The sequence below is a fragment of the Castor canadensis genome, chromosome 3, assembly GCF_047511655.1.
Source record: "Castor canadensis chromosome 3, mCasCan1.hap1v2, whole genome shotgun sequence".
In the NCBI taxonomy this organism is placed as follows: domain Eukaryota; kingdom Metazoa; phylum Chordata; class Mammalia; order Rodentia; family Castoridae; genus Castor; species Castor canadensis.
Window position 1 is genome coordinate 141,585,666 of NC_133388.1, and position 26,690 is coordinate 141,612,355.

A 26,690-nucleotide genomic window follows, 5' to 3' on the forward strand; every position below is an offset into this window, starting at 1 on the left:
GTCATTCCTCACCCCTGCCCCCACCCCCTCCCATACCACCCACTATGTCCCCCCCTCCCCCCCACCCCCTCGATGCCCAGCAGAAACTATTTTGCCCTTATCTCTAATTTTGTTGAAGAGAGAGTATAAGCAATAATAGGAAGGAACAAGGGTTTTTGCTAGTTGAGATAAGGATAGCTATACAGGCAGTTAACTCACATTAATTTCCTGTGCATGTGTGTTACCTTCTAGGTTATTTCTTTTTGATCTAACCTTTTCTCTAGTTCCTGGTCTCCTCCTCCTATTGACCTCAGTTGCTTTTAAGGTATCTGCTTTAGTTTCTCTGTGTTAAGGGCAACAAATGCTAGCTAATTTTTTAGGTGTCTTAGCTATCCTCACCCCTCCCTGTGTGCTCTCGCTTTTATCATGTGCTCAAAGTCCAGTCCCCTTGTTGTGTTTGCCCTCGATCTAATGTCTGCATATGAGGGAGAACATACGATTTTTGGTCTTTTGGGCCAGGCTAACCTCACTCAGAATGATGTTCTCCAATTCCATCCATTTACCAGCGAATGATAACATTTCATTCTTCTTCATGGCTGCATAAAATTCCATTGTGTATAGATACCACATTTTCTTAATCCATTTGTCAGTGATGGGGCATCTTGGCTGTTTCCATAACTTGGCTATTGTGAATAATGCCGCAATAAACATGGGTATGCAGGTGCCTCTGGAGTAACCTGTGTCACAGTATTTTGGGTATATCCCCAAGAGTGGTATTGCTGGATCAAATAGTAGATCAATGTTTAACGTTTTAAGTAGCCTCCAAATTTTTTTTCGGACTGGTTGTACTAGTTTACATTCCCACCAACAGTGTATGAGGGTTCCTTTTTCTCCCGCATCATCACCAACACCTGTTGTTTGTGGTGTTGCTAATGATGGCTATTCTAACAGGGGTGAGGTGGAATCTTAGTGTGTTTTAATTTGCATTTCCTTTATTGCTAGAGATGGTGAGCATTTTTTCATGTGTTTTTTGGCCATTTGAATTTCTTCTTTTGAGAAAGTGCTGTTTAGTTCACTTGCCATTTCTTTATTGGTTCATTAGTTTTGGGAGAATTTAGTTTTTTAAGTTCCCTATATATTCTGGTTATCAGTCCTTTGTCTGATGTGTAGCTGGCAAACATTTTCTCCCACTCTGTGGGTGCTCTCTTCAGTTTAGAGACAACTTCTTTTGATGAACAGAAGCTTTTTAGTTTTATGAGGTCCCATTTATCTAAGCTATCTCTTAGTTGCTGTGCTGCTGGGGTTTCGTTGAGAAAGTTCTTGCCTATACCTACTAACTCCAGAGTATTTCCTACTCTTTCCTGTATCAACTTTAGAGTTGATATTAAGATCCTTGATCCATTTTGAGTTAATCTTAGTATAGGGTGATATACATGGATCTAGTTTCAGTTTTTTGCAGACTGCTAACCAGTTTTCCCAGCAGTTTTTGTTGAAGAGGCTGCTATTTCTCCATCGTATATTTTTAGCTCCTTTGTCAAAGACAAGTTGGTTATACTTGTGTGGCTTCATATCTGGGTCCTCTATTCTGTTCCACTGGTCTTCATGTCTGTTTTTGTGCCAGTACCATGCTGTTTTTATCATTATTGCTTTGTAATATACTTTGAAGTCAGGTATCGTGATACCTCCAGCATTGTTCTTTTGACTGAGTATTGCCTTAGCTATTTGTGGCCTCTTGTGTTTCCATATAAATTTCACAGTAGAGTTTTCGATCTCTTTAATGAATGTTATTGGAATTTTGATGGGAATTGCATTAAACATGTAGATTACTTTTGGGAGTATAGACATTTTTACTATGTTGATTCTACCAATCCATGAGCATGGGAGATCTCTCTACTTTCTATAGTCTTCCTCAGTATCTTTCTTCAGAATTGTATAGTTTTCCTTGTAGAGGTCATTCACATCCTTTGTTAGGTTTACACCTAGGTATTTGATTTTTTTTGAGGCTATTGTAAATAGAATTGTTTTCATACATTCTTTTTCTGTTTGCTCATTGTTAGTGTATAGAAATGGCTAATGATTTTTCTATGTTGATTTTATATCCTGCTACCTTGCTATAGCTATTGATGATGTCTAGAAGCTTCTGAGTTGAGGTTTTTGGGTCTTTAAGGTATAGGATCATGTCGTCTGCAAATAGGGATATTTTGACAGTTTCTTTACCTATTTGTATTCCTTTTATTCCTTCTTCTTGCCTAATTGCTCTGGCTAGGAATTCCGGTACTATATTGAATAGGAGTGGAGATTGTGGGCATCCTTGTCTGGTTCCTGATTTCAGAGGGAATGGTTTCAGTTTTTCTCCATTACATATAATGCTGGCTGTAGGTTTGTCATATATAGCTTTTATAATGTTGAGGTACTTTCTCTCCATTCCTAGTTTTCTTGGAGCTTTTATCATGAAATGGTGTTGGATCTTATCAAAGGCTTTTTCTGCATCTATTGAGATGATCAAGTGGTTTTTGTCTTTGCTTCTGTTAATGTGGTTTATTGCATTTATTGATTTTCGTATGTTGAACCACCCCTGCGTCCCTGGGATGAAGCCTACTTGGTCGTGGTGAATAATCTTTTTGATGTGTTGCTGAATTCGGTTTGCCATTATTTTGTTGAGGATTTTTGCATCAGTGTTCATTAAGGAGTTTGGCCTATAGTTCTCCTTTTTGGAGGTGTCTTTGCCTGGTTTTGGGATAAGTGTAATACTGGCTTCATAAAATGTGTTTGGCAGTTTTCCTTCCCTTTGTATTTCATGGAATAGTTTAAGAAGGGTTGGGATCAGTTCTTCTTTAAAAGTCTGATAGAATTCAGCAGAGAATCCATCAGGTCCTGGACTTTTCTTTTTGGGGAGACTCTTGATTGCTGCTTCAATTTCATTTTGTGTTATAGATCTGTTCTGGTGATTAATTTCCTCTTGGTTCAGTTTTGGATGATCATATGCATCTAGAAATCTGTCCATTTCTTTAAGATTTTCAAATTTATTTGAATATAGGTTCTCAAAGTAGTCTCTGATGATTTCCTGGACTTCCATGGTGTTTGTTATTATCTCCCCTTTTGCATTTCTGATTCTACTAATTTGGGTTTTTTCTCTCCTCATTTTAGTCAGGTTTGCCAGGGGTCTGTCAATCTTGTTTATTTTTTCAAAGAACCAACTTTTCGTTTCATTAATTCTTTGTATGGTTTTTTCTGTGTCTATTTCATTGATTTCACCTCTTATTTTTATTATTTCTCTCCTTCTATTTGTTTTGGGATTTGCTTGTTCTTGTTTTTCTAGGAGTTTGAGATGTATCATTAGGTCATTGATTTGGGATCTTTCAGTGTTTTTAATATATGCACTCATGGCTATAAAGTTTCCTCAGGACTGCCTTTGCTGTGTCCCATAGGTTGTGGTAGGTTGTGTTTTCATTTTCATTGACTTCCAGGAATATTTTAATTTCCTCTTTTATTTCATCAGTGATCCATTGTTCCTTAAGTAATGAGTTTTTTAGTTTCCAGCTGTTCGCATGTTTTTTGTCTTTCCTTTTGTTGTTGAGTTCTACTTTTACTGCATTGTGATCAGATAGTATGCATGGTATAATTTCTGTTTTCTTATATTTGCTGAGGCTTGCGTTGTGCCCTAGGATATGATCTATTTTGGAGAGTGTTCCATGGACTGCTGAGAAGAATGTATATTGTATAGAAGTTGGATGAAATATTCTGTAGACATCAAGTAGGTCCATTTGATCTATTGTATATTTTAGATCTTGGATTTCTTCATTGATTTTTTGTTTGGATGACCTATCTATTGATGATAATGGGTGTTAAAGTCTCCCACAACCACTGTGTTGGCATTAATATATGCTTTTAGGTCTTTCAGGGTATGTTTGATGAAATTGGTTGCATACAGGTTGATGATTATTATTTCCTTTTGGTCTATTTCCCCTTTTATTAGTATGGAATGTCCTTCTTTATGTCGTTTGGTTTGAAGTAGGTTTGAAGTCTACTTTGTCAGACATAAGTGTTGCTGCTCCTGCCTGTTTTTGGGGGCCATTGGCTTGGTAAATCTTCTTCCAACCTTTCATCCTAAGCCTGTGCTTATTTCTGTTGGTGAGATGGGTCTCCTATAAGCAACAAATTGTTGGATCTTCCTTTTTAATGCATTTCGTCAACGGTGCCTTTTGATGGGTGAATTAAATCCGTTAACATTAAGTGTTAGTACTGATAGGTACGTGGTGATTCCTGTCTTTAGTGCTCTTAGTTGTTTGAAGGTTTGTTTGTGTGTTCCTAAGTTGAGGTTACTCTCTACTTTCTTGCTTTTTCTTTTCCTGTGGTTTGGTGCTGCCTGTCTTTTTGTGGTTAAGTTGGGTTTCACTTTCTTTGTGCAGAATCCCTTGAAGAATCTTTTGTAATGGTGGCTTTGTGGTCACATATTGTTTTAGTTTCTGCTTATCATGGAAGACTTTTATTGCTCCATCTATTTTGAATAATAGTTTTGCTAGATAGAGTATCCTGGGGTTGAAGTTATTTTCATTCAGTGCCTGGAAGATCTCACCTCATGCTCTTCTTGCTTTTAATGTTTCTTTTGAGAAGTGTGCTGTGATTTTGATGGGTTTACCTTTGTTTGTTACTTGTTTTTTCTCTCTTACAGCCTTCAATATTCTTTCCCTAGTTTCTGAACTTGTTGTCTTAATGATAATATGCCGTGGGGTAGTTCTATTTTGATCTGGTCTGTTTGGTGTCCTGGAGGCCTCTTGCATCTGTATGGGAATATCTTTCTCTAGATTTGGGAAATTTTTTGTTATTATTTTGTTGAATATATTACGCATTCCCTTCGCTTGCACCTCTTCTCCTTCTTCGATGCCCGTGATTCTCAAGTTTGGTCTTTTGATGAAGTCGGTGAGTTCTTGCATTTTCTTTTCACAGGTCTTGTGTTGTTTAATTAATAGTTCTTCGGTTTTTCCTTTGATTACCATTTCATCTTCATGTTCTGAGATTCTGTCTTCTGTTTGTTCTATTCTGCTGGATTGGCCTTCCGTTTTGTTTTGTGGTTTTGTTTCGTTCTTTTTTCTGAAGTTATCCATATCCTGGGTGGTTTCCTCTTTCATGTTGTCTGTTTTTGTCCTGAGTTCATTTATCTGTTTCTTAATTGTGTTCTCTGTTTCACTTTGGTGTTTATACAGTGCTTCTATGGTTTCCTTTATTTCTTCCTTTGCTTTTTTAAATTCTTTGTTTTTGTTGTCTTGGAATTTCTTGAGTGTCTCCTGTACATTTTGGTTGACCATATCCAGTATCATCTCTATAAAATTCTCATTGAGTACTTGTAGTATGTCTTCTTTTAAATTATTCTTGTGGGCTTCATTGGGTTCTTTGGCATAGTTTATCTTCATTTTGTTGGAGTCTGTATCTAAGTATCTGTTTTCTTCATTTCCCTCTGGTTCCTGTACTAATTTTTTGCTGTGGGGAAACTGGTTTCCCTGTTTTTTCTGTCTTCCCATCATTGTCCTTGGTGTTGTTACTGCCCCTGTACTGTGTGCAATTAAGTATTTTCCAGCTTGTAATAATAATAATGGTAAGATTTAGAATGAAAGGGTGAGAGGAGATGGAAAGCAAGAAGTTAAAGAAAAGGGAAAAACAAATAGACAAGTAGGAGAAAAAGAAGCAAGGAATCAATCAAGGAAGTTACAAAGGTATAAACAGGGAGTGTTAGTGTACTAATCGACAGTAAGCTGAACAGGCATTAGAGAGACAGGATTGAAAATAAAAAATAAAAAGAATAAAGATAAGAATAAAAATGAAAAATAAGTAAATGAAAGAAATATATATATATATAAATAAAATAAAACAAAATGAAAAATAGAGAATAAAAAAGTAAATTAAAAAAAACCCCTCCATGTTCAAATGCAACGAAGTTTCAGTCTTAACAATTTTGGTGTCCGTCTCAGTCTCCAATCCTTAAGATGGTGCCTCAGATGTTGTTCTGTAGCTGTCTCATCAAAGGGGACGCATAAAGTAGAACAAATAGAATAGAACTTTTCTGGTTTTTTCTATTTCTGATATTTGTGATTGTTGTTGTTTTGCAACTTGCTTTACAGCCTCAGTCAATGATGTGTCTTGGGTACCCACAGCCGTCCTGCCTGCCTTTCGCGCGCTGACCCACTGGTCTCTGGCCAAACCGCTCCTGGCGACACAGACTTGCTTGTCTCGTCTTTTTTTTCTTGATTATCCTTGCCTTTCAGTTTTTAAGGAACCATCTTTTGACTTTATTGACTGAACATATTCTTGATTTAAAAAGTAAAGACATAATAAGAATAGTTGAGCATTTCAATAATATGATAAAAATAAATCTGTTTATTTTGTTTATTGTGTGCCACCATCATGTTTAATGGAAGGTCACCAGCTGTAGTCCGTCAAAGTCAGGATCAAGATTAAACTGCAGCCAGTATAGTAAGCACCAACTGATACAATTAGAGAAGAAGAAGAATTTAGATGCATGGGGATTGGAAAAGAGAAGATAGCTTTATTGTTATTAGTAGATATGATATACTTGGAAAACTCAAGCATCAACTCAGGAGAAAGTGCTATAAACAAAGTGCTGAGAATGTTAAACAGGTTTGATATATTTAACTAATACCAATTGAAACACAAACAAAAAATAAAGGCCCTGTATAAAAGAATGACACAGAACATATTTGGGAATAAATTTTATAATAAAGAAATAAGACCTCCACAAAGAATACTTTAAAGAAAACTGCTGGAAAGTACAAATGGACACTTTTCAAATGAAACTATATTTCCTGTTCTGGTATAGGTGGATCTGGTGTAATAAAGATTTTAGGCTACCTAAGTTGGTTAGAAATCTACTGTTTAATTTTTCCAGTTATTCTATGATAGTTTTTTTTAATGAGACAAGTTGAATATAAAGTTCGTATGGAAAAATATACATACAAGAATAACCAGAAACAGATTGAAGAAAGAGACTAAGGTAGGATTACGATACCACAATTTGTTATAAAGTCTCAATATTTAAAATACTGTTAGTAACACAGGTGTAGTCAGAAAAATGGAATAGAAGAAAAAGTTCAGAAATAGGCCCAGATCAAAAAGGGTTTAGTCTACAGTTCTTATCTCAGTTCTCTGTATGTATGTGTAGAGGAGTTAAAAGATGGTAAATTCACTTGGTCACTAGTTAAAAAAAATAAAATGAATTCCTTTGTCACAAAATAGACCAAAATAATTTTAAATGAATACAAGACTTAAAGTTTTAAAAATGAAAATTCTTGAAGAAAACATGGGAAATTTTTATATTGGTATGAAACTGGGCCTGCCTACCTAACTGTGCCTACAAATCCAGAAACCATAAAAAAAAAGACTGTAAATTAAACTACAGCTTCAAAATAATTCTGCATATCAAAAGATCCTTAGGCAAAGTTCTGGGACACAAAAATTGTTGGAGAAAGAGAATAGTCACCTCCAAAATAGCTACTGGAAATTGTTACAGAAAGAGAACAACCCAACAAATAATTTGACCAAGAATATATCCATGTAACAGAATAGACAATACAAATTATTCTTAGTGATATGAAAAGGATGTTCAATCTCACCCTTGTAAAAGAAAATCCAATTAAATCTGCAGCGAGAGGACAATTTTCCACTTCTTTAATCAGTTAAAAGTCCAAAAGTTTGATAACTTTTATTGGAGATATGGTAGAAAATGTAAGAAGAAATAATCACTTAGTGGGAATCATAAGTGGCTGTAGAAGGCAATTCAGAAGTGTCTGTCACCATTAGAAGTGCATTTAAAAAGTTGCATGCAGTGCAATTGCATAAAGTTTGTTTAAAATTTTCTTTTAATTTGAGATCATTTACAGATTCTTTTTAAGAGAACATTTAAAATAGCATGGCATTTAGTTTACCTTATTTAATTTCAGTTTACTAAAATCATGTTTTGATACTGGTTTTTCTTTATAGCCAGAACCACCAAAGAAACCATCCAATTGGAGAAGAAAACATGAAGAATTCATTGCCACAATAAGAGCAGCTAAAGGCCTTGATCAGGCACTTAAAGAGGGTGGCAAGCTTCCTCCTCCTCCACCACCTTCTTATGATCCTGGTATATGGAATATTATTAACAGAAGTCTTCATGTGGACAAATAATAATGACAGAATTTTTATGTTTTAAATTATAAAACTCAGTTTATTATAATAGAATTTAAGTATAATCTTCAGATGTTTTGGTATAAAATGATGATTATAATCCAGGTGCATTATAATAGAGCATAGAAATTATCCTTTGATGGCACATCAGTAATACTGCATAATATGAGATGTGAAGGTAAAGGATATAAGATGTCTATTAAAAGTTATTGAAAAATGGGGGTGGGGGGTTAAAGGAGAGTAATGGAAGGGGTTGAACAGACCAAAGTAAAGCACACCCACAGTGGGCATACATTGAGACAGCCTTTTGAATATCAACTTAAATATTAATAATGAAAACCAGTTCTACAAAATAAGGTATAGTGGGGGATGGCTACTAGGGATGGGGGGGAAGGTGAAGGAAGGAGATTAAGGTGACGGTATATGATACATGGACTTTATATACCTATATAAAACAGAATTGTCATGAATCCATTCCCCCCCATTTAATGAATATGGTCTAATAAAACATAAGACAAAAGGAATTATCTTTTGATCACAATCCCTTTGCTTGAAGATAAAACATTTTGTCTCATTTTTTAAATTATGGTAACTAGTGGTAATCTAGGAAATAATGCACACATGCTCACAGTGGATTGAGACACATTCATTCAGTAGTATTCATGTAGTTTTGTTGCCTGGTTCTTTGGTATCTTCTTATTTGAGAAGAAAAAGTCATGATCAGTATTATTTGTAAAACATAGAATTGGAGTGGGGAAACATGATGTAGACCAGTTACCTAAATTATGCTGTCAGTTTGTGTGGTGATATACTTCACTGTGTAGCTAAGAAAGTTGCATTATTACCAAAGTAAAGCAAGAGTCTGGCAAAACCAGATGAGATATGATGGACGTAAAATAGCACAATGGACACTTTGCCGTTGGTAATTAGAATACCCTAAGGAGATTGTTATCTTAATGTACCAAGTTAGCCATATTAAAATTGTGCTAGCACTCTAAACTAGGGTATATTTCCTCCCAAAGGAATTGTAAATGTGATCCATTTTTCTTTTTTTTGGTATAGATGAGCCCGTATTTCAAGTTGTATTTTACTGTGTTATTACTGTTTAGCTACTATATAAAATTTGTATCCTCAATGAAAGCATATGGTACTATAGAAGCAACAAAAATATTTTTTCTTCTACTTATTCTTTTGTACTGAGGATATATCCTTTATTTTTCTCAGATATGATTCAAAGCTAGGAGAAAGTTAGGATTGATATATTGGATTTTTAAAAATTGACCATTAACATGGCACACAAAAAAATCTTTACTAAGTTTAGGTAAGTTAGGTTGAATGTTAGACAGATATAAACATTTTTGTTTATCAAATGTTATTACTTATAAATCTTGAATTACTGTTGATAGTATTCTGTTATTAATTTGCTTCTTTTTTTATCTGCTTTAGATTATATTCAATGTCCATATTGCCAGAGGAGATTCAATGAAAATGCAGCTGATAGACATATAAATTTTTGCAAAGAGCAAGCAGCACGTATCAGTAATAAGGGCAAATTTCCTGATACCAAAGTAAAACCAACATCACGGGCACAGGTGAAATGCTCAATTTTAATCATTTCTACAAATCAGTGAAAAAACAATGGTTTCAGATTCATGGTTTTATATATATGCTTCATAGGACATTAAATTATAACTTGGTTTTTTTTGTTGTTTTTTTTTTTTTTAATGGGACTGGGGTTTGAACTCAGGGCTCCATGCTTATAAAGCATGCTGTACTTGAGTCATACCTCTAGTTCATTTTGCTCTGGTTATTTTGGAGATGGGGTTGAACTAGCTGTGAACCCCATTTTGCCTGAGCTGTCTTTGAACCATGATCCTCCTAATCTCCCAAGTAACTAGGATTGCAGACATTAGCCTCCGGTGCCCAACTAAATTATAGTTTTCTACTAAAATAGGTGTATTATTGCTAAGGGATTTAGTAAGAAATTTAAATGGCTAATTTAGAAAATCAAATGTGTTTTTGCATAACCTGCAGACCAGTCTATAATTGGTACTTGTTTTTGTTTTTTAATGAAGTCTGGCAACTACCACTTATGGAAATGTTTAGACATTTATATTCAATATAATTATTCTTGATAGGTTGTACAGAGCATGTATTTAAGTTAAAGAAAATAGAACAAGTTGAAATGGCTAGATATTGTAAATAATATATCACAGCTGGATTCAGGAGTCAGGTTTGGTGGCACATATCTGCAATAGTAGCAGAGTTAGAGGCAGGAGGATCAATAGTTGAAGGCAGCCTGGGCTACTTGGCAAATTGGGGGCCAGCAAAAAAACAAAAACAAAAACCCTGGATTGTCATCTTTTGTGACGTGTAATTTCTTTTCGCTTTCATTTTTTGGGGGTGGAGAACTGTCTTAGTTAGTTAAGCCTAGAGGACACAGTTATAGATTTTATGTGGTTTCTAGTCTTAGTTTTTTCTTAATTTACCGTTAGAGTCGTTACCTGACTGAAGAGTGTTATATAGCCACTTCACCCTCTATCACTGAATTTGTAATTTTTCACTGTAGTTTCAATTTCTGAAGGTTGACTAACTTTTTAGTTTCCTAATTTTTATTGTTTCTGCTTTCCCATTTTCACATTTTTCTTTAAATGTAGTACATGTAATTAGTTTTGTTGTAATGCGTATCTGATAATTATAATAGTATGTGCTCTTGGTAAATATGTTCCTGCTATCATGTTCCCCCTCATTCATAATTCCTTATGTCCATGATTATTATTGACTGCTGCTTGTTACCCTTAAAAGTTCACATTTTTATCATGTTTATTCACGTGAGGTGCTTTTTCCAACTGCTTAAATTAGCAGTATTAGATTGCTAGACTAGCCTAATTTATACAGCAAATCCGTGTGCCAGCCAGGTGATTATTACAACCTCAAATGGCATTGTCCTGGAAATTTCTTTTCTTCTCATTTAACATTCAGTGCTTTTAGAATGATTTTTCTATACTTTCCTGGAATTTTTAGTTTTTTTGTTGAAAAGTTGATCCAAATAGTTCACTAACCATTTTGTCAGAAATATACTTTTTCCAATTTCAGTAAAATTTTTTTATAAATATAAATAATTTACTTATATTTTAGCCACTTGAAGTGCACAGTCAGTGGTATTAAGTACATTCATAATATGCAGCCATCACAACCATCCATCTGATAGCTCTTTTCTTCTTATAAAGCTAAAATTCTATACTTGGGGCATGTGAGCTTTCAAGTTACTAATTTACATCCATACTTAAAAATTATATTGATGAAATATTTTTTCATTATTTTAGCATAAGCCTCCTGCACTTAAAAAGTCAAATTCTCCTGGAACCATGTCATCAGGATCTTCACGATTACCACAGCCAAGTAGCACTAGCAAAACTGTTACAGGTAATGAGATTCACAGAATAGCTTCAAATAAAAATTATGTTAGAGAAGAAAATGAAGATAGTGGCCTATTAGAATTATCAAAATAGATTTGTAATTATGAAGAGGTGTGGATTGGTAATTACGTCTGGGTAAAAATGAAGTAACTTTCAATAGTTCCTACTTTAGATTTTTTTTCCTTACACCCTTGATGTTGTCATTGATGTATATCTGCTCAGAATCGTCTTAACATTTCCTTTTCTTGATTCTTTGAACACAGTATTTTCCCGTACTTCTTCCTTGGCTTCTCATTCGCTAACTTGACAACTATTCTAATAGACAAATAGTTAATGAGTTGAAGAAGATAATGACCAATAAAGTTTATTTTTATGTAAATTATAAGATAGAAATTAGAAATGAACATGATCCCTGGTAATAACATTTCTTAAAAGAATATTTTGATTTGATAACTTGATTTATAGACATAGAGAGCATTTCTGAAGAATTGTTTTCCTTGTCAGATCCTATTTATGTCAGTTTTGTTTTTCAGCATATTCTTAAAATTATTGCCTTTCTTATTGTAAGGTATGCCTTCAGGTAAAGTGTCTTCAGTTAGCAGCTCTTTGGGAAATAAACTTCAGACCTTATCTCCTTCTCATAAAGTGATAGCAGCCCCTCAGGCAGGGTAAGTCTACCATGAATAACTTATTAGTGATACATATATAAATAATATTAACATTTCATTTTGTTTGGCCTTTTCATTAAACTTAATTTTGCAAAGCCTTCCTACCATATCAAAAAGAACTGCTTTCTGTGTTAGTTATAATACTTTGTAGTGGTTATAGTGTCATTTTCAGTTGATAATTAATTAAAAGGCATATATTTCTTTCATGCTGGTGGTTTTATCAGTTGGCAGTATTAAGTTGTATTGACACACTATTTTTAAGTAGAACATGTGAAACTGGCTGGATGATGAAAACAGGGCATGGAGTTAGAAAAATTAGGCTTCTTTATACTACTGTGCCACTATATAAGTATATGGGTTTGAGTATATCTCTGTTTCACATTGACAATGTTCTCTGACTCTGTTTAGACCTTGACAACTTATCTAAGATATCTTACCTATGTTTATATTATCCTTAAAGGAAAATAAGTTTTTCAAACAAGCAGACATTTTTGAGCACAATACTTTTGTGACTTGTACACTGTTTATAATGCCATGAAGATTAAAAATTTTGGTTTTGCTGCATTAAACTGCCAATCATACTTGTTCAAATTCTGATTGTCTGTTTTATATAAGATCCTTCTATCTACTCCAAAGAGAGTAATGATGTTTGTTTGCGACTAATAAGCTCACTATATTAATTGGAACATTACTATATTAAAGCAATTACAATTGTCTGTTTAGTGGTATATGTCCCTTTTTAGATTATTGAGGTAATGATTTATTTGTTTGTTTCCCTTGATAGATTGTAAGCGCCAAGATGATAGAGACTGCAGTATGACTAATAACAAATGTAACTACAAATCTAGCAGAATGTCTGCCATATAGGCATATAATAAATTTTTAGTGAATAAGCAAAAAAAGATAATGAACTAATAAATTATATTCCTCAAATATGATCTGTTGGCTCATCATGGCATTGAGGTCCTGGTGGGAGTGAAAAAATTACTTGAAGTTTGTATGGCAACTGTTTTTTTCATTTACATAGTTGATTCAGGATTGAGTGAAGATGGAATTGAGACATCTGATTAACTGTAACATTCAAGAAATTCAGCTTCTGCTGAGATTATTGTATTAAAGACATCACTTTGTTATCTTGAGATTGTTGAAAGCCTGGTGTGTATAATCTTTAATAGGGTTCAGGTATATGGTGAGCTGTAAAGTTAGCATGTATTAGAGTCATGACACAAAAATATTAATCTTTGTACTTGGAAACATTCTTGTGTTTGGTAATTAAATTCTGGACAACCTGTGAGTCACACCTAATGGAAAACTTTTTTCCTTATTCTAAAAGATTATAAGAGATCTTTAATCATAGGAAATTTTAGAGGTCTGATGAAAGGGTAAACTTTTAAATATTGCCACATTTGAATTATGTCACAGAGTTTACACAGTTGTGTCTTGAGAACTGTGTTTTCTTAATAATTACTTACCAGTTTAAATGTGTATCTTACTTAATAATTTTCAAAAGTTAAGGTATCACCTTTCAGAGATTTACTTTGGTTCAATTACTATGAAAAATAAGTTTACCTCAGTGACTAACAATAGTAAATGAGTTGAAATTACAACCATAGAATACAATAAAGAGCATTTTTAAGTCAAAAATTAAATTTGGTTTCTAATACTTTATTATATTAAAAATAGAAGAAATAAATGTATATATTTTGCATGAGTGGAAACATGCTTTTATTATAAACTAATCTTTTGATGTGTGTGAACTGAGTGCGTATGGAACATTAGATTTTTATGAACTTCTCCATCTTAATGATCTAGAAATATGTAAAACAATTTAGAATCACATAGCTTGGCTTCTTATAGTATAAAAACTATTGTAGCTCTTGTATTAGGGAGCTAACTTTGCCATAGATACTAAAACTAAATTATCTATGATGGGTTTAGAATTTAGATTTTAGAATCTAAAGTAGATGTCTGACACATTTCTGAAATGTGAATGCCTTAGAGTATCATAACTACAGAGGTCCACAAAGATACAAAATGCCACTGGGTGGAATTTTTTTTCCCCAGTATGGTTTCAGAAATAATCTTTTGATTATACCTCAATCTAGTGTGCTTACTGCAGTCTTATAAGATACTTAGTAAACCAGAATATAGATGACTTAGTCCTTGAGTGAACTCATTCTTGGTATCAACAGTAAACAAGGATCTTTCGTAGGTTGAAGTTTGAGTCAAGATTAAGTTGGTAACACATCATATGAATGTATGTCAGGATACAATAAAGACACTTGCACATCCATGTTTACTGTAACACTATTCACAATAGCCATGCTATGGAAACAGTCCAGGTCCTACAACTGATGACTGGATTAAGAAAATATGTTTTATGTGGTATATATATACATGCGCATTCCTTTGAATATATGCCCAGTAGTAGTAGTCTGAATTATTTTTGAAGTACCTCCATACTGCTTTCCATAGTGGTTGTGCTAACTTAATCCCCAAATTTCCCCCACATCCTCAACAGCATTTGTTGTTGTTTGTGTCCTTCATGATAGCCATTCTGACTAGAATGAGGTGAAATCTTAACATGGTTTTGATTTTTATTTCCTTTATAGCCAAAGATGTTAAACATTTCTTCATGTGTTTCTTGGCAATTTGTATTTCTTTCTCTGGAAAAATTCTGTTCTGTTCATTTGCCCATTTCTTCAATGGGTCATTGAGTCCTTGAGAGTTTAGTTTTTTTAAGCTCCCTGTAAATTCTGGTTATTAATCCCTTGCCAGATGTATAGCTGGCAAAGATTTTCTCCCATTCTGTCGTCTGGGTTTTCAGTCTGGTGACTGTTTCTTTTGCAGTGCATTAGCTTTTTAAGCTTCATGTAGTCTCATATGTTGATCCTTTCTCTTAATTGCTGAGCTGTTGGAGTTCTATTCAGGAAGTTATTGCCCATGCCTATGTGTTCCAGTGTTTTTACTATTCTTTCCTGTAATAGTTTCAAAGTCTGAGGCCTTACATTAAGATCTTTGATCTACTTTGAATTGATATTACTATTGGGTAAAAGAAGAGATCTAGTTTCAGCCTTCTACATGGAGATATCCAGTATTCCCAGCAACATTTGTTGAAGAGGCTGTCTTTCTCCAATGTATGTTTTGGGCAACTTTGTCAAAAATAAGATGTCTGTAGCTGTGTAGATTTTTGTCTGGCTCTTCTATTCTGTTCCATTGGTATTCATGTCTGTTTTCATGCAGTACATGCTATTTTTATTGCTATGACTCTAGCATAGTTTGAAGTCAGTTATTGTGATACCTCCACCATTGCTTTTTTTGCTCAGTATTGCATTGGCTGTTCATGGTTTTTGTGCTGCCATATGAACTTTAGGGTTGATTTTTCAATCTCTGTGATGAATGTCACTGGAATTTTGATGGGATTGCATTGAACATGTAGATTGCTTTTGGTATTATAGCCATTTTCACAATATTTATGCTCCCAATCCATGAGCCTAGGAGATCTTTCCATCTTCTGATGTCCTCTTCAATTCCTTTCTTTAGTAATTTACAGTTTTTATTGTGGAGATCTTTTATATCCTTTGTTACATTTATTCCTAAGTGTTTTATTTTATTTTTCTTTGAGGCTATTGTAAATGGAATTGTTTTACTAAATTCTTTCTCACTTTGCTCATTGTTGATATACGGAAAAGCTGATTTTTGTATATTGACTTTGTATTCTGCTACTTTTCTGAAAGTCTTTATGATGTCTAAGCTTCTTGGTGGAGTTTTTAGGGTCTTTTAGGCATATGATCATATCATCAGCAATAGAAATAATTTGACTTCTTCCTTCCCTAGTTGAATTCCTTTTTTCTTCCTCCTGTCTTATTGTTCTGCCTAGGAATTCCAAATTACATTAAATACAAGTGAGCAGGTGAACACCTTGTCTCGTTACTAACTTTAGAGGAGATGTTTTCAGTTTTTCCCAATTTAGTACAATGTTGGTTTGACATTTGTAGCCTTTATTATATTGAGGTACATTTCTTCAATTCCTGGTTTGTTCGGAGCTTTCATCATGAAAGGGTGTTGAATTTCATCAAACACCTCTACGTCTATGAGATAATTGAGCTTTGTTCATGCTTCTTTTTTGTGCTGTGTTACATTCATCTATTTGCAAATGTTGAACCATTTCTGCCTTCCTGGAATGGAACCAACTTGATAATGGTGTATGATCTTTTCAATGTGTTGTCAAATTCGATTTGCCAGTATTTTATTGAGAATTTTTGCTCCTGTGTTCCTTAAAAACAGTGGCCTATAATTCTCTTTTTTTGTTGTGGCATTGTCCAGTTTGAGGATGAGTGTAATACTGGCTTCATACAATGTGTTTAGTAATATTCCTTACCTTTCTAGTTCATGGAAGAGTTTGAGGAATATTGGTATTAGTTCTTTGAAGATTTGGTAGAATTCGGCAGTGAATCCATTGGGTCCTAGGCTTTTCTTTGTTGACAGACTCTTTAATACTGCTTCAATTTCATTACTTGTTATAGATCTATTTAGATGGTTTATTTTAATTCAATTTTGGTTGGTCAACAGCATCTAGAAATTTTTATCAGTTTATTCTTAGATTTCTTTTTGTTTTTTGTTTGTTTCTTTCTTTCTTTTGGTGGTGCTAGAGGTTGAACCCAGGTCACAGGGCCTTGTCATGCTAGGCTAAAATTTAATCTTAGTAACAATTTTTCTGAGAAGGATCTTCTAGTCCCTATTTGCAAACCACAGATGCTTTTTTTTCTCCCCTGGACTTGGGGATTGAACTCGGCACACATGCCTTTTTAAAAATAACCACTGTTTGGAATAGTAACGGTTTGATAATTATTTAGCAATACAAAGAAAAAAACAATTAAAATTCTAAGTGCTTGAATTTTCTGATCTTTCACAAATTAAAAAAATCACAAACATTTTAGAAATTATATTTAACATATTTAATGAGGCCAGCTTATAAACTTTAATTCCCAATGGAAATACCACCACTTACAGAATATTGCTGTCAAGTTTTATGACAAAACACCTACTATGGATAGGCAACTGAAGGAACAAAAATGAGTATAATGTTTTTCTCTTGAAGATCCTTATAATCTAGGAAGATGAACAGATTTTTTTTTTTTTGACAACCTTCATAAGAACATCATTTCTGTCTCACCACTATGTCCTTAGAAATATAGCTTAGTGTTTGGCACACAGTAGGTGCTCAGGGTTCATTGAAAAAAAATGAATGAGCGAATTTCTCTTCTAAAGAATTTGTTTTTAATGTTCTTAGCAATGAGATGTTACCCAGCAGTCACTGAAGGCAGTTTTCTAATTTCTTAATTTTTCCTGTTTGATGCTATGAATGGATATCGATTGATTCAATTATTTGGTTGATGTAAAGTAATGAAATATGCTACATACCTGCAGTTTGTCCTGTTACCCTCTAGATGGAAATCCTATATACTTTTGAAATGTTTCACATTACTTGCTTATTTAACCCTTTACATGTGATTTTTGGAATTGCTATTCGTGTTTTTTTATTTTACATAGGTAATGTTTTACTTTTTCCCTACATAAATTTCAGAAATAAACTCATTATTTATTAGAAAGCCAAATAGGATAAAGATAAAAATATTAGTTATTCGACTCATATTTTAGTTTTGGAACTTTAAAATGCAGGGGAAAACAAAACCAAATAATGCAAAAGAAAAAGTAGAAAGGTTCTATCAACTCAGAGAAGAGGAAAGATTCGATTATTTGTGAATGACAGCTTGCAGTTCACTTCTAGCTTTACAGATTTTCTTTAAAACATTTGTCTTTCCTGATTGATTCCATTTTCCTGCTCTGCATGAATGTTTAATTTATTTGTATCTGCACCAAAACTACCAGTGTGGCTGCATAATCAGAATTTGCTGGCCTAATAGTGGACTTTGTAAGAACTCTTGAGAATTCTTTTAATGTTAGTTCTTGCTCTGGCAATCAGATAATTAAAGGATGTGGGCAGTTTTCTGATGAACCAGAATGTCTTTTTCTTTAAAAAAAATTATGTAAAGAAACAAACAGTAGCAATCTCCTTATGGGTACACCTTTACATATTTTAATAGTAAGATGGACAAGTTAGGCCCTCCACTTCGAACTGGAAGAAATGTGCAAAGGTTGTATGACAGTGATACAAAATCAGACAGTGCCTTCAAAAGACATGAGTTATTACCCATTTACAAGTAAGTATTTATAACTCAGTTTGGTTAATCTTTTTCAGATAGTTTCTTAAAGCTATATATCATAGAATACTGTAACTTTTACCTTCGTATACTCAAAAAAGTAATCTTAGCATAATCATATTTAAGCCAAAAAATTGCTAAATAATCTCTGGGACTCAAAATATTTTTTATTGTCAGGTGCTTCTGTTGTTTGGACCAACCCTGTTTTTATTTTATTCCATTAAATACTAGATTTTAAAGGATATATTAGCAACCATATTCAACAGCTGTTTTTATGAAGTCTTTTTTTAAGGAGAAATAGTTTTAAAAAGAAGAGTATTGGGAAAATTATACTTAATATATAATACTCCTGAATTATCTGTTAGTTAAGCAAATGATGAATTATTATATCTAGGAATAAAATACATCAGAAAGCACTCAATTAAGGTATTCTTAGTCTTTCTGTTAGGTGATTGTAATTTCCACATAAAACCAGGAAACGTATGATACTATGGGAGATAATCCTCTGTTCTGGCCTAGTTGACCAAGAAGAGAGTATGGCAGTGAAGGTTGTTTTTGAAAGTCTATGCCATGAATATTCAAGGTTTACTAACTTGGGCTTCAGTAGCAACTGTAGGCCCCATGTTATCATTTTAAACGATAAAATAAGGGACTAAAATTAATTTTTTATTAAATTTGACAAATATTATCAACCAGTTAATTTTTAAAACAATGCGTACTACAACATTCTACTTTATTATTTATGCATGAAATGTAATAATGAACTTAACTAGATATACAGTAAAATAAAGACAGAAGAAGTCTTAAGGTACTAGCAGACTCCATGGGTTATTTTTGAGTACTTAGTGCTAAATCATGGAATGAAGACTTTGTGTCCTCATCCTTTTGAAATGTGCTTACTACTGTCTTTTCTCTCTGAAGCAGATACTGGAGAAAGCCTAACTAACAGTAAGATGGATTAAGTGTGATTCCACAATTAAACCTCCCATTATTGTTTATGTGGTCTATAGAAAACAAATTATGGATAAAGAATAAGGATAAAACTTTTCAGACACTGGCTCAGAAGAAAACTGTTTTGATTATGTCAGACTCTAGGGCAAAATGTTTAAAATGTTTTAAATATTAATCAAAACAGATAGTTCTTACTAGGCCCAGTGGTTTACTCTGTATTCCTCGCTACTTGGGATGCAGAGATTAGGAGGATCACAGCTCAAGCCCATCCCCGAGCAATAGGTTTTCAAGACCCCATCTCAACTAATAGCTGGTCTCAAGTGGTGCATATCTGTCATCCCAGCTTGGCACTCACCTGTCATCCCACCTATGGCAGGGAAACATAAATAGGAGGATTGCGAGCTGCCTGGCCTGGGCATAAAGTGAGGCCCTATCTCCAAAATAAGAGCAAAAAGGGCCGGAGGTGTGGCTCAAGTGGTAGAGCACCTGCCTAGCAAGCCTGAAGTCCTTAGTCCAAACTCATGTGCTGTGGGGGAAAAAAAAAAAAAGACAGTTCTGCCCTGTCTTTTAAGAATTGTTCTTGGTTCTTGACATTCAGATTCCACTTCTTAGAAGATATTACTAAAAAATGGTAATAGACATTTTATATGGCAGCTGTTTATGTTGATAATCACTTTTATTTTCCTCTAAATGTAATCATTTTAAATAACTCAAATGATATGGTAGTTATGTCTGTTTGTCTATACCTCTTGGGCACATACTATATGAAGATAAGAAGATTTCTGACGAAACTATTCTAAAGCTTTAAAAAAAAAAAAGGAGGTGGGAGAATTTTTCCTATTTGAATGCCATTATTTAACAATGATTTACTTTAGAGATCGAATTCCTAAGAGGTACTATGTTCATTCTGCAACATCCCTAAATGGCTATACCAAAGAAGAGTAAAATCACTTCATGGATGGACTTGGAATGATCATCTGAACAAGTCTAAGGCATCTCATCCATGCACCACCAGAGTGATGCTTCGCTTGTTGAGGAAGGAACTATTCAAAGCAACCACTCTGTGAATGATAGCATGGAATATAAAATATGAGATTCATAATACAACTCACTGAAATATAAGTGCAGTACTACTATGGCCACATAATTTTGCAGTTTAAATTACCTGTCTGAAGATGGTTTTCTCCAAGCTGGACATGATGGTGCATACCTATAGTCCCAGACACTCTATAAACTGAGTGGGAGAATGACTTGAGCCCAGGAGTGCAAAATCACTCTAGGCAGCCTACTGCGACCCCACCTCAAAAAGCAGGAAAAAAAAAAGTTCTTCAACTTTGAAATGAGAGTAATGTCTTCTGAGATTTAGGGGACAGTTCCATAAAGGAATACCTAGTTTCATGTTTGCTTGAATAAATAATTTATTACCTACACATATTTTGGATGTAGTTCTTTAAGCTTTTTGAAGAGTGCCTCCCAATTTGGCTGAAGAACTTCAGCCAAAGTTTAGGAATTTCAAATCAAGAGGAATTTTTAAAAGTATTCTGCCTGTTTATGTAACAATATTTCTGAAGTGTGAAATGTAAGGAACCTCATCTGTAAAACAGTTATTAATCTTTATTTCTTAGTACTATTAGGATTAAATAAATTTATGTTATATAAAACAATTAGAAATGTATTTGATATGTATGTAGTACATACTATGTGAATGTTAACTTACAGAAGTAGCATTAAAAATAGTAGTATTATCAACAATGCTAATGTTTATATGAATTTATGTTTCACAGACTTCCTATAACATATTTTATTGTTCAGGGAATTCACAATCAGAGACATTGATACTGTCACAAAGCTTTTCAGTACTAATTGAGCATTGAATCTAAATGTGTGTGAATCCCAAGCCCTATAATTTTAGTGTTAGGTCATCATTCACTTCCTAAACTTGCTGGGATTCATGAAGTGTCTGAATGGAAATTCAGATCCAACCAAAAGTCTCTCTGGTACCATATCTCACACTGCAGTTGATGAAATTAAATCTTCAAAGGGAAAATTATATTAGCCCATTTATTTTATTTGTTCTTTCTAAAAGCATTCATAAATTGAAATTTTAAATTGGTTACCTAATGTTTCTTTTTTTAACCACATACCATAGGCTTAGGATAATAATAAAACTTGTTTAATGTATTATTTAAGTTATTCATAAGCACTGAGCCACATCTATGTATTAGGAAGTATAAATTAGACTTTAAAATAGAAGAAGCCTTTTAGAATGATTAACTTACAGACTTAATGTGAAGCACATGCAAATATTTTAAATTGATGTGTATTATCAAGATACTTTTAGTGTATACAAAATGCTTTGGTTTATCTTCAGTGTTAACTGCTCCTATTTGTTTTCAGATTTAAAATAATCATTTGGACTTTGATCTTTTGAACTTTCCTTCATCCTTTTAATTTTTTTAACTGTATAAGTAGGTAATTTGAGAAATGCCTGTATTTGATAATTTTTCTTCATGTTATCTCTTCTCTTCTAGAGCTAACATCAAATCTCGTAATTCTACACCACCTAGTTTGGCAAGAAATTCTGTGTCAGGTGTGCTTATGAACAAAAGAAAAACGTATACTGATAGCTACATAGCCAGGTATGTTTAGCTCAATAATCCTAATAACCAAAATGAAAATGAGCTTTCCAAGTCCCAGATACGAAAGTAAATAACAAGCTATGTATAGATAATCTCATTTGTCTTTTATTATGTGACAGTATAGCTTTTAAGTTGTATACAAAATAAACAGTTGAGGGATAAATATTATTTTCTTGTAATGTGTAGTTATAATTATTATTGTAGATGCTTAAAGACAATTTGTTCTATTCTACAGGATTTGTCATTCCGTGTCTTAATTTTAACGCAAACCTGAGTACTTTTACCTCTACAAATGGAATCATAGACCATGAACCACAACTCTCACAATTTTCAGCACTATTTTAATATTTAAACTTATTCTCTGAAGTGACTATCCACAAAATTCCTTTTCTAATCTGTCACAACTTTGGTATTCACTGTCTTTAAACCTACAATTAACTCGCCTCAATTATAGACACTTATTTTATATACATATACCAATTTCTTCCAGAAGGTTTCAAAGCAAGGCACATAAATCTATGAAGTACAATGAGATACAATATTGGTTTTTAGATAGAAGAAGAGTAGGAGAAAAATAGAAAACTAAGAATTAAAAGATACAATTAAAAATAGAAGTGAAGTTAATCCATATGATATGTGTCAGACCTTATATATAGGTTAGTCCTGGACCATAAATTGAGTCTGAATTTTAACAACCAGACACAGGAATATAGGAATAGGTACATGATTCATGATGTCTGCAAAACTACAAAAAAAAAAAAAAAATCAGTTTCTCTGAAAAAGTATAGCTAGTCCTGAGGCCTTAAAAGTTCTGTCATGGTTTCTAATAAGGAAGATACTGGGTAACAATATAATAGATAAGATCCTTAGTCTAAATGTGGAAATAAATTTCATAGGGTGTTTTTTTTTTTCCCTTTATTGCGCTGGTTGGGGTACACTGTGGCATTTACACAATTTCTTACAGTGTATCAAATATATCATATAGGTAATATGATATAGGCAAATAATAAGATGTCCTCTGATTCATCAAAAAATAATTGTGATGTGAGTGTGTTGTTTCAGTGAATATATTGCCTTCTTTTAAGTATATAACCTATTTAGCTATTCGTTATTCTGATTTAATCCAGGGATAAGTTTGTAAGAATCTAAGCTATAGCTCTAAGTCTTGGCTGCCTATTGGGATCACCTTTGGAACTCCTAAAATTAAACATGTCCAGAACATTCCCAGAGATTTTGGTATTTTTAGTTTGGAGAGTCAGCATTTATGTCCCTGCCATGTAGAAAGCTTTAAGAGTGATGTTTAGTCACAACAGAGGATGAGAACCACAGTGGAATAAATGGATTTCTGTCTCCCTAGGAAGTTCCTTTAATAAGGATCATCTGTCTCTGCAGAGGTTTTGATAAATATTATATAGCAAAGAAATGAGCATATGTTTCTTAGAGGTCTGCATTGTGATTTTACATGTCATGTGGAATCATATGTTTTGAATCAAGGCTGAGTCTAGGATTAACATTCTCATAGATTAACATTCTCTTAGGAAAATGGAATATTTAAAATGTACATAAGCATATATAAAATCATGTGCTTAAATAAAACACCATCTTAGTTCTCCATAGAAGTAGACGAAGATGAAGTACCCACTAACGGGTAAAAATCATATTAAGAATTTTTTTTAAATGATCGAGACCTGATGGAAAGCCCAGAGCCTTCCTTGCTTATTTGACTTCTCCTAGATGTAGAAATAATTGTGATAATAGCAGATGAAGAAATCTCAGAGATTTCTTTTCCTACAAGTAAGACGGATTGTGTAGTATTGAAAGCTTTCTACCAAAACCAACTAGAAATGCAAATAAAAGTAAAAAATTATTTGTAGAAATCATAGTCATAATACAGAAAACATGTATGTAGACCCTCCCCCCAAAAGACCAATTATTGTATAAATAATGTTGATGTTTTAGTTAATTTTCTGAATATGTGATCAGTGTGTTAAAAGTTAGTTTGTTTCTTAGCCACAAATAGAAAATGTAGTTTTTAGAAAGCTCCCCACAGGAACACACACGGATTTAAGTCACATTAAACTCAGTTTAAAAGCCAAGCAATTTTGATGGAGAAAATTTAAAAACTTAAATAATAATAATAATCTAAATAGAGTTAAAAAAACTTTTTCATAAAATAGAAAATTTAACTGCCTTATAAACTTATCTGTACTTCTTCCCAAAATAATGTATAAATTTAGTGCAATTTTCAAACAGTTCATGAATCTGTTCTCAAAGTGTGTGTGAAGAACAAAAGCCTAAATTAAGTGAGAACAAATTAAAGAAAAGTGTGAATAATGTATGAAGTTATAGTAATTAAGATAGTTTGGACAGACACATTGAAGCAAAAATCAGAATAGAATGGTTAGCAAAAGACCTGTTTCACAAACAACTGGAAATCTATACTTCAGAGGTAGCAATGCAGATTTTGGAAGTGAGATCTGCTGGGACTTAAACACATATTTGGGAAAAAAATTAACACCTACCTTATATCACATATGAAATATTAGTTTCAGGGTGTGGGGTATGAGAGAAGTGGTTAGAGCACTTGCCTAGCATAGGCAAGGCTCTGGATTTGATCCCCTGTACACACAGCAAAAAAGTAAGTTACAAGTAAATTAAAGGCCCAAATATGAAAAGGAAAGCTTTTAAGATTTTAAAATAAAATATAGGGGAGTGTCATTATCATCTAACTTGTGAAAGAATTTCTTGAATGATTTAGCAAACACTGTACAGCAAAAGATGAATCTATTTTATCATATTAAAGTGAAAAAATGGTACTGCAGAAGACTTCAGGAAGATGGCCAGTCCCAGTGACTCCTGACTGTAATCCCAGCCAGTTACTCAGGAGATGGAGATCGGGAAGATCATGGAGAGCCAGGCGAAAAGTTAGCGAGACTCCATCTCAACAAATAAGCTGGGCTGTGGTGGTGTGCCTGTGATCCCAGCTATTTATGCCCAGAGGCATAGACAGAAGGATGGCGGTTCAGGCTAGCCCCAGCCAGCAAAAATGCACAAAGCCCTGAGTTCAAACCCCAGTACAACAAAAAAAGGGGGGAAAAAAAAACAGATTCCAGGGATTAAGTGAAATACCATGACAGTTGGGAGGAGGATACTTTCTATATGTACATGAACAAACAAGTTATTGCTCAGGATATGTGGGGAGTTTCTACAAATAAAATTTTAAAAACAAGCCCATATAAGTAATAGCTCTGTATTTTGATGGGGTAGAAGGCAGGATCAGGTAATTCACAAGTAGAAGAAATTTAAATGGCAAGAATGTATATTAAATCCATAATATGCCATCATTTCACTCTCATCAAAAAGATAAAAATCTCTTGGCACAGTACAAATTATGTTAGAAAATGTGATAATGAGCAACCTCATATACTACTAGTTGCAGTCTAAATTTTCTAGCCACTGTGCAAGTTTAAGTTCTGGTATTGTGTTAAATATTTCCTAATGTTGGTATGAGAGTTAAATTTGCATATTTAAATTATTTACAATTTGAAGTTTGTTTTTTGTTTTTGTTTTTGTACTGGAGTTTGAACTCAGGACCTTGTCTTTGTGCTTGCTAGATAAGCGCTCTACCACTTAAGCCAACACTCTTCCTTGATTAGTGTTATGTCTCCTAATTAATTTAGTATTTTCTTTGTGGTTTAAAGGGATTATTCTGATGCTATAAATTATTCTCAATATCTAACAGAGTGTGTTTCTTGATGCAGAAGATTACCATAATTTCCAGCCTTTCTCTAGTGGCACTAAAAATTAGAGTGAATAAGAAGTATCTAAATACTTAAAATGATGGCATTTGCTTCATTTTTATCTCTATATCTTTTAAATCCATAGTGGCTTTTTATAGAAAATCCACTGGTTGTAAATGCCCAGATTGGGGAACACCTAGAATTCTTTAGTAACTTTCTCTGTAGAACTACCTCTAATGTTTTCAATAGTGTTATTCTTACAAACCATTAGATTTAAGAGTTTCCTTTTCATGGCAACTTTAAAGTAAATAGCTTGTTCTTAGAAGAATATCTTGCCAGGAGTGAATGTAAAAATATTCTTATAGGAACCAGATAGCTACTTTTCCAGTTAATTTTTCATCAGTAGAATCTGAATTTCTTCACTGTCTGGCTTCAGTGATGAAACTCCTAGAAGCTCAACCATTTTGCTTTAAGTTTTTGTCATAGTGTATAATTCTTCTTCCAATATTTTACCTTCATTTCTAGGTTTTGTTAATAAAGCCCATCCTGCTGTGGCATTCATCGGAACTTTTTATTATTTAGCACATTATAATAATTTTAAAATCATTCAGTAATAAGATCAAAATAAATACTAAAATGAACAGTGGAAATACCACCCCATAGTCCTTTGGCCAACAAGGGAGACCTGGAACCTATAGACCTCCATATGGCCCCAGGGGTGTGTCAAAAGTTTTCTCTTAATAAGATGGTTTTGTAGAAAGGATACTGTAAAATCTCTTCTTTGTCCCATAGTATAGTAAAGGCCTATACCTAGAACAGATGGAAAGTGTGGTTGTATTTGGTCATGATCAATTCTTCCAACAGGAACAAATGCAGTGTTAAAGAAAACATT

General features: G+C 33.5%; 1 protein-coding gene across 3 annotated transcripts in view; it reads left to right on the top strand.

Moving 5' to 3' along the window:
- Positions 1–26,690, top strand: part of Zc2hc1a (zinc finger C2HC-type containing 1A) — a 44,372-nt gene that overhangs the window by 15,452 nt on the left and 2,230 nt on the right. For 2 of the 3 annotated variants that reach the window (XM_074068740.1, XM_020182282.2), the window contains exons 4-8: positions 7,972–8,113; positions 9,604–9,749; positions 11,484–11,583; positions 12,145–12,244; positions 21,951–22,058. In XM_074068740.1, the coding sequence (XP_073924841.1) occupies positions 7,972–8,113; positions 9,604–9,749; positions 11,484–11,583; positions 12,145–12,244; positions 21,951–22,058 (596 nt within the window). Of the gene's footprint in view, positions 1–7,971; positions 8,114–9,603; positions 9,750–11,483; positions 11,584–12,144; positions 12,245–18,351; positions 18,469–21,950; positions 22,059–26,690 lie in introns of all 3 variants that reach the window. The other variant, XM_020182280.2, reaches the window with a different exon arrangement.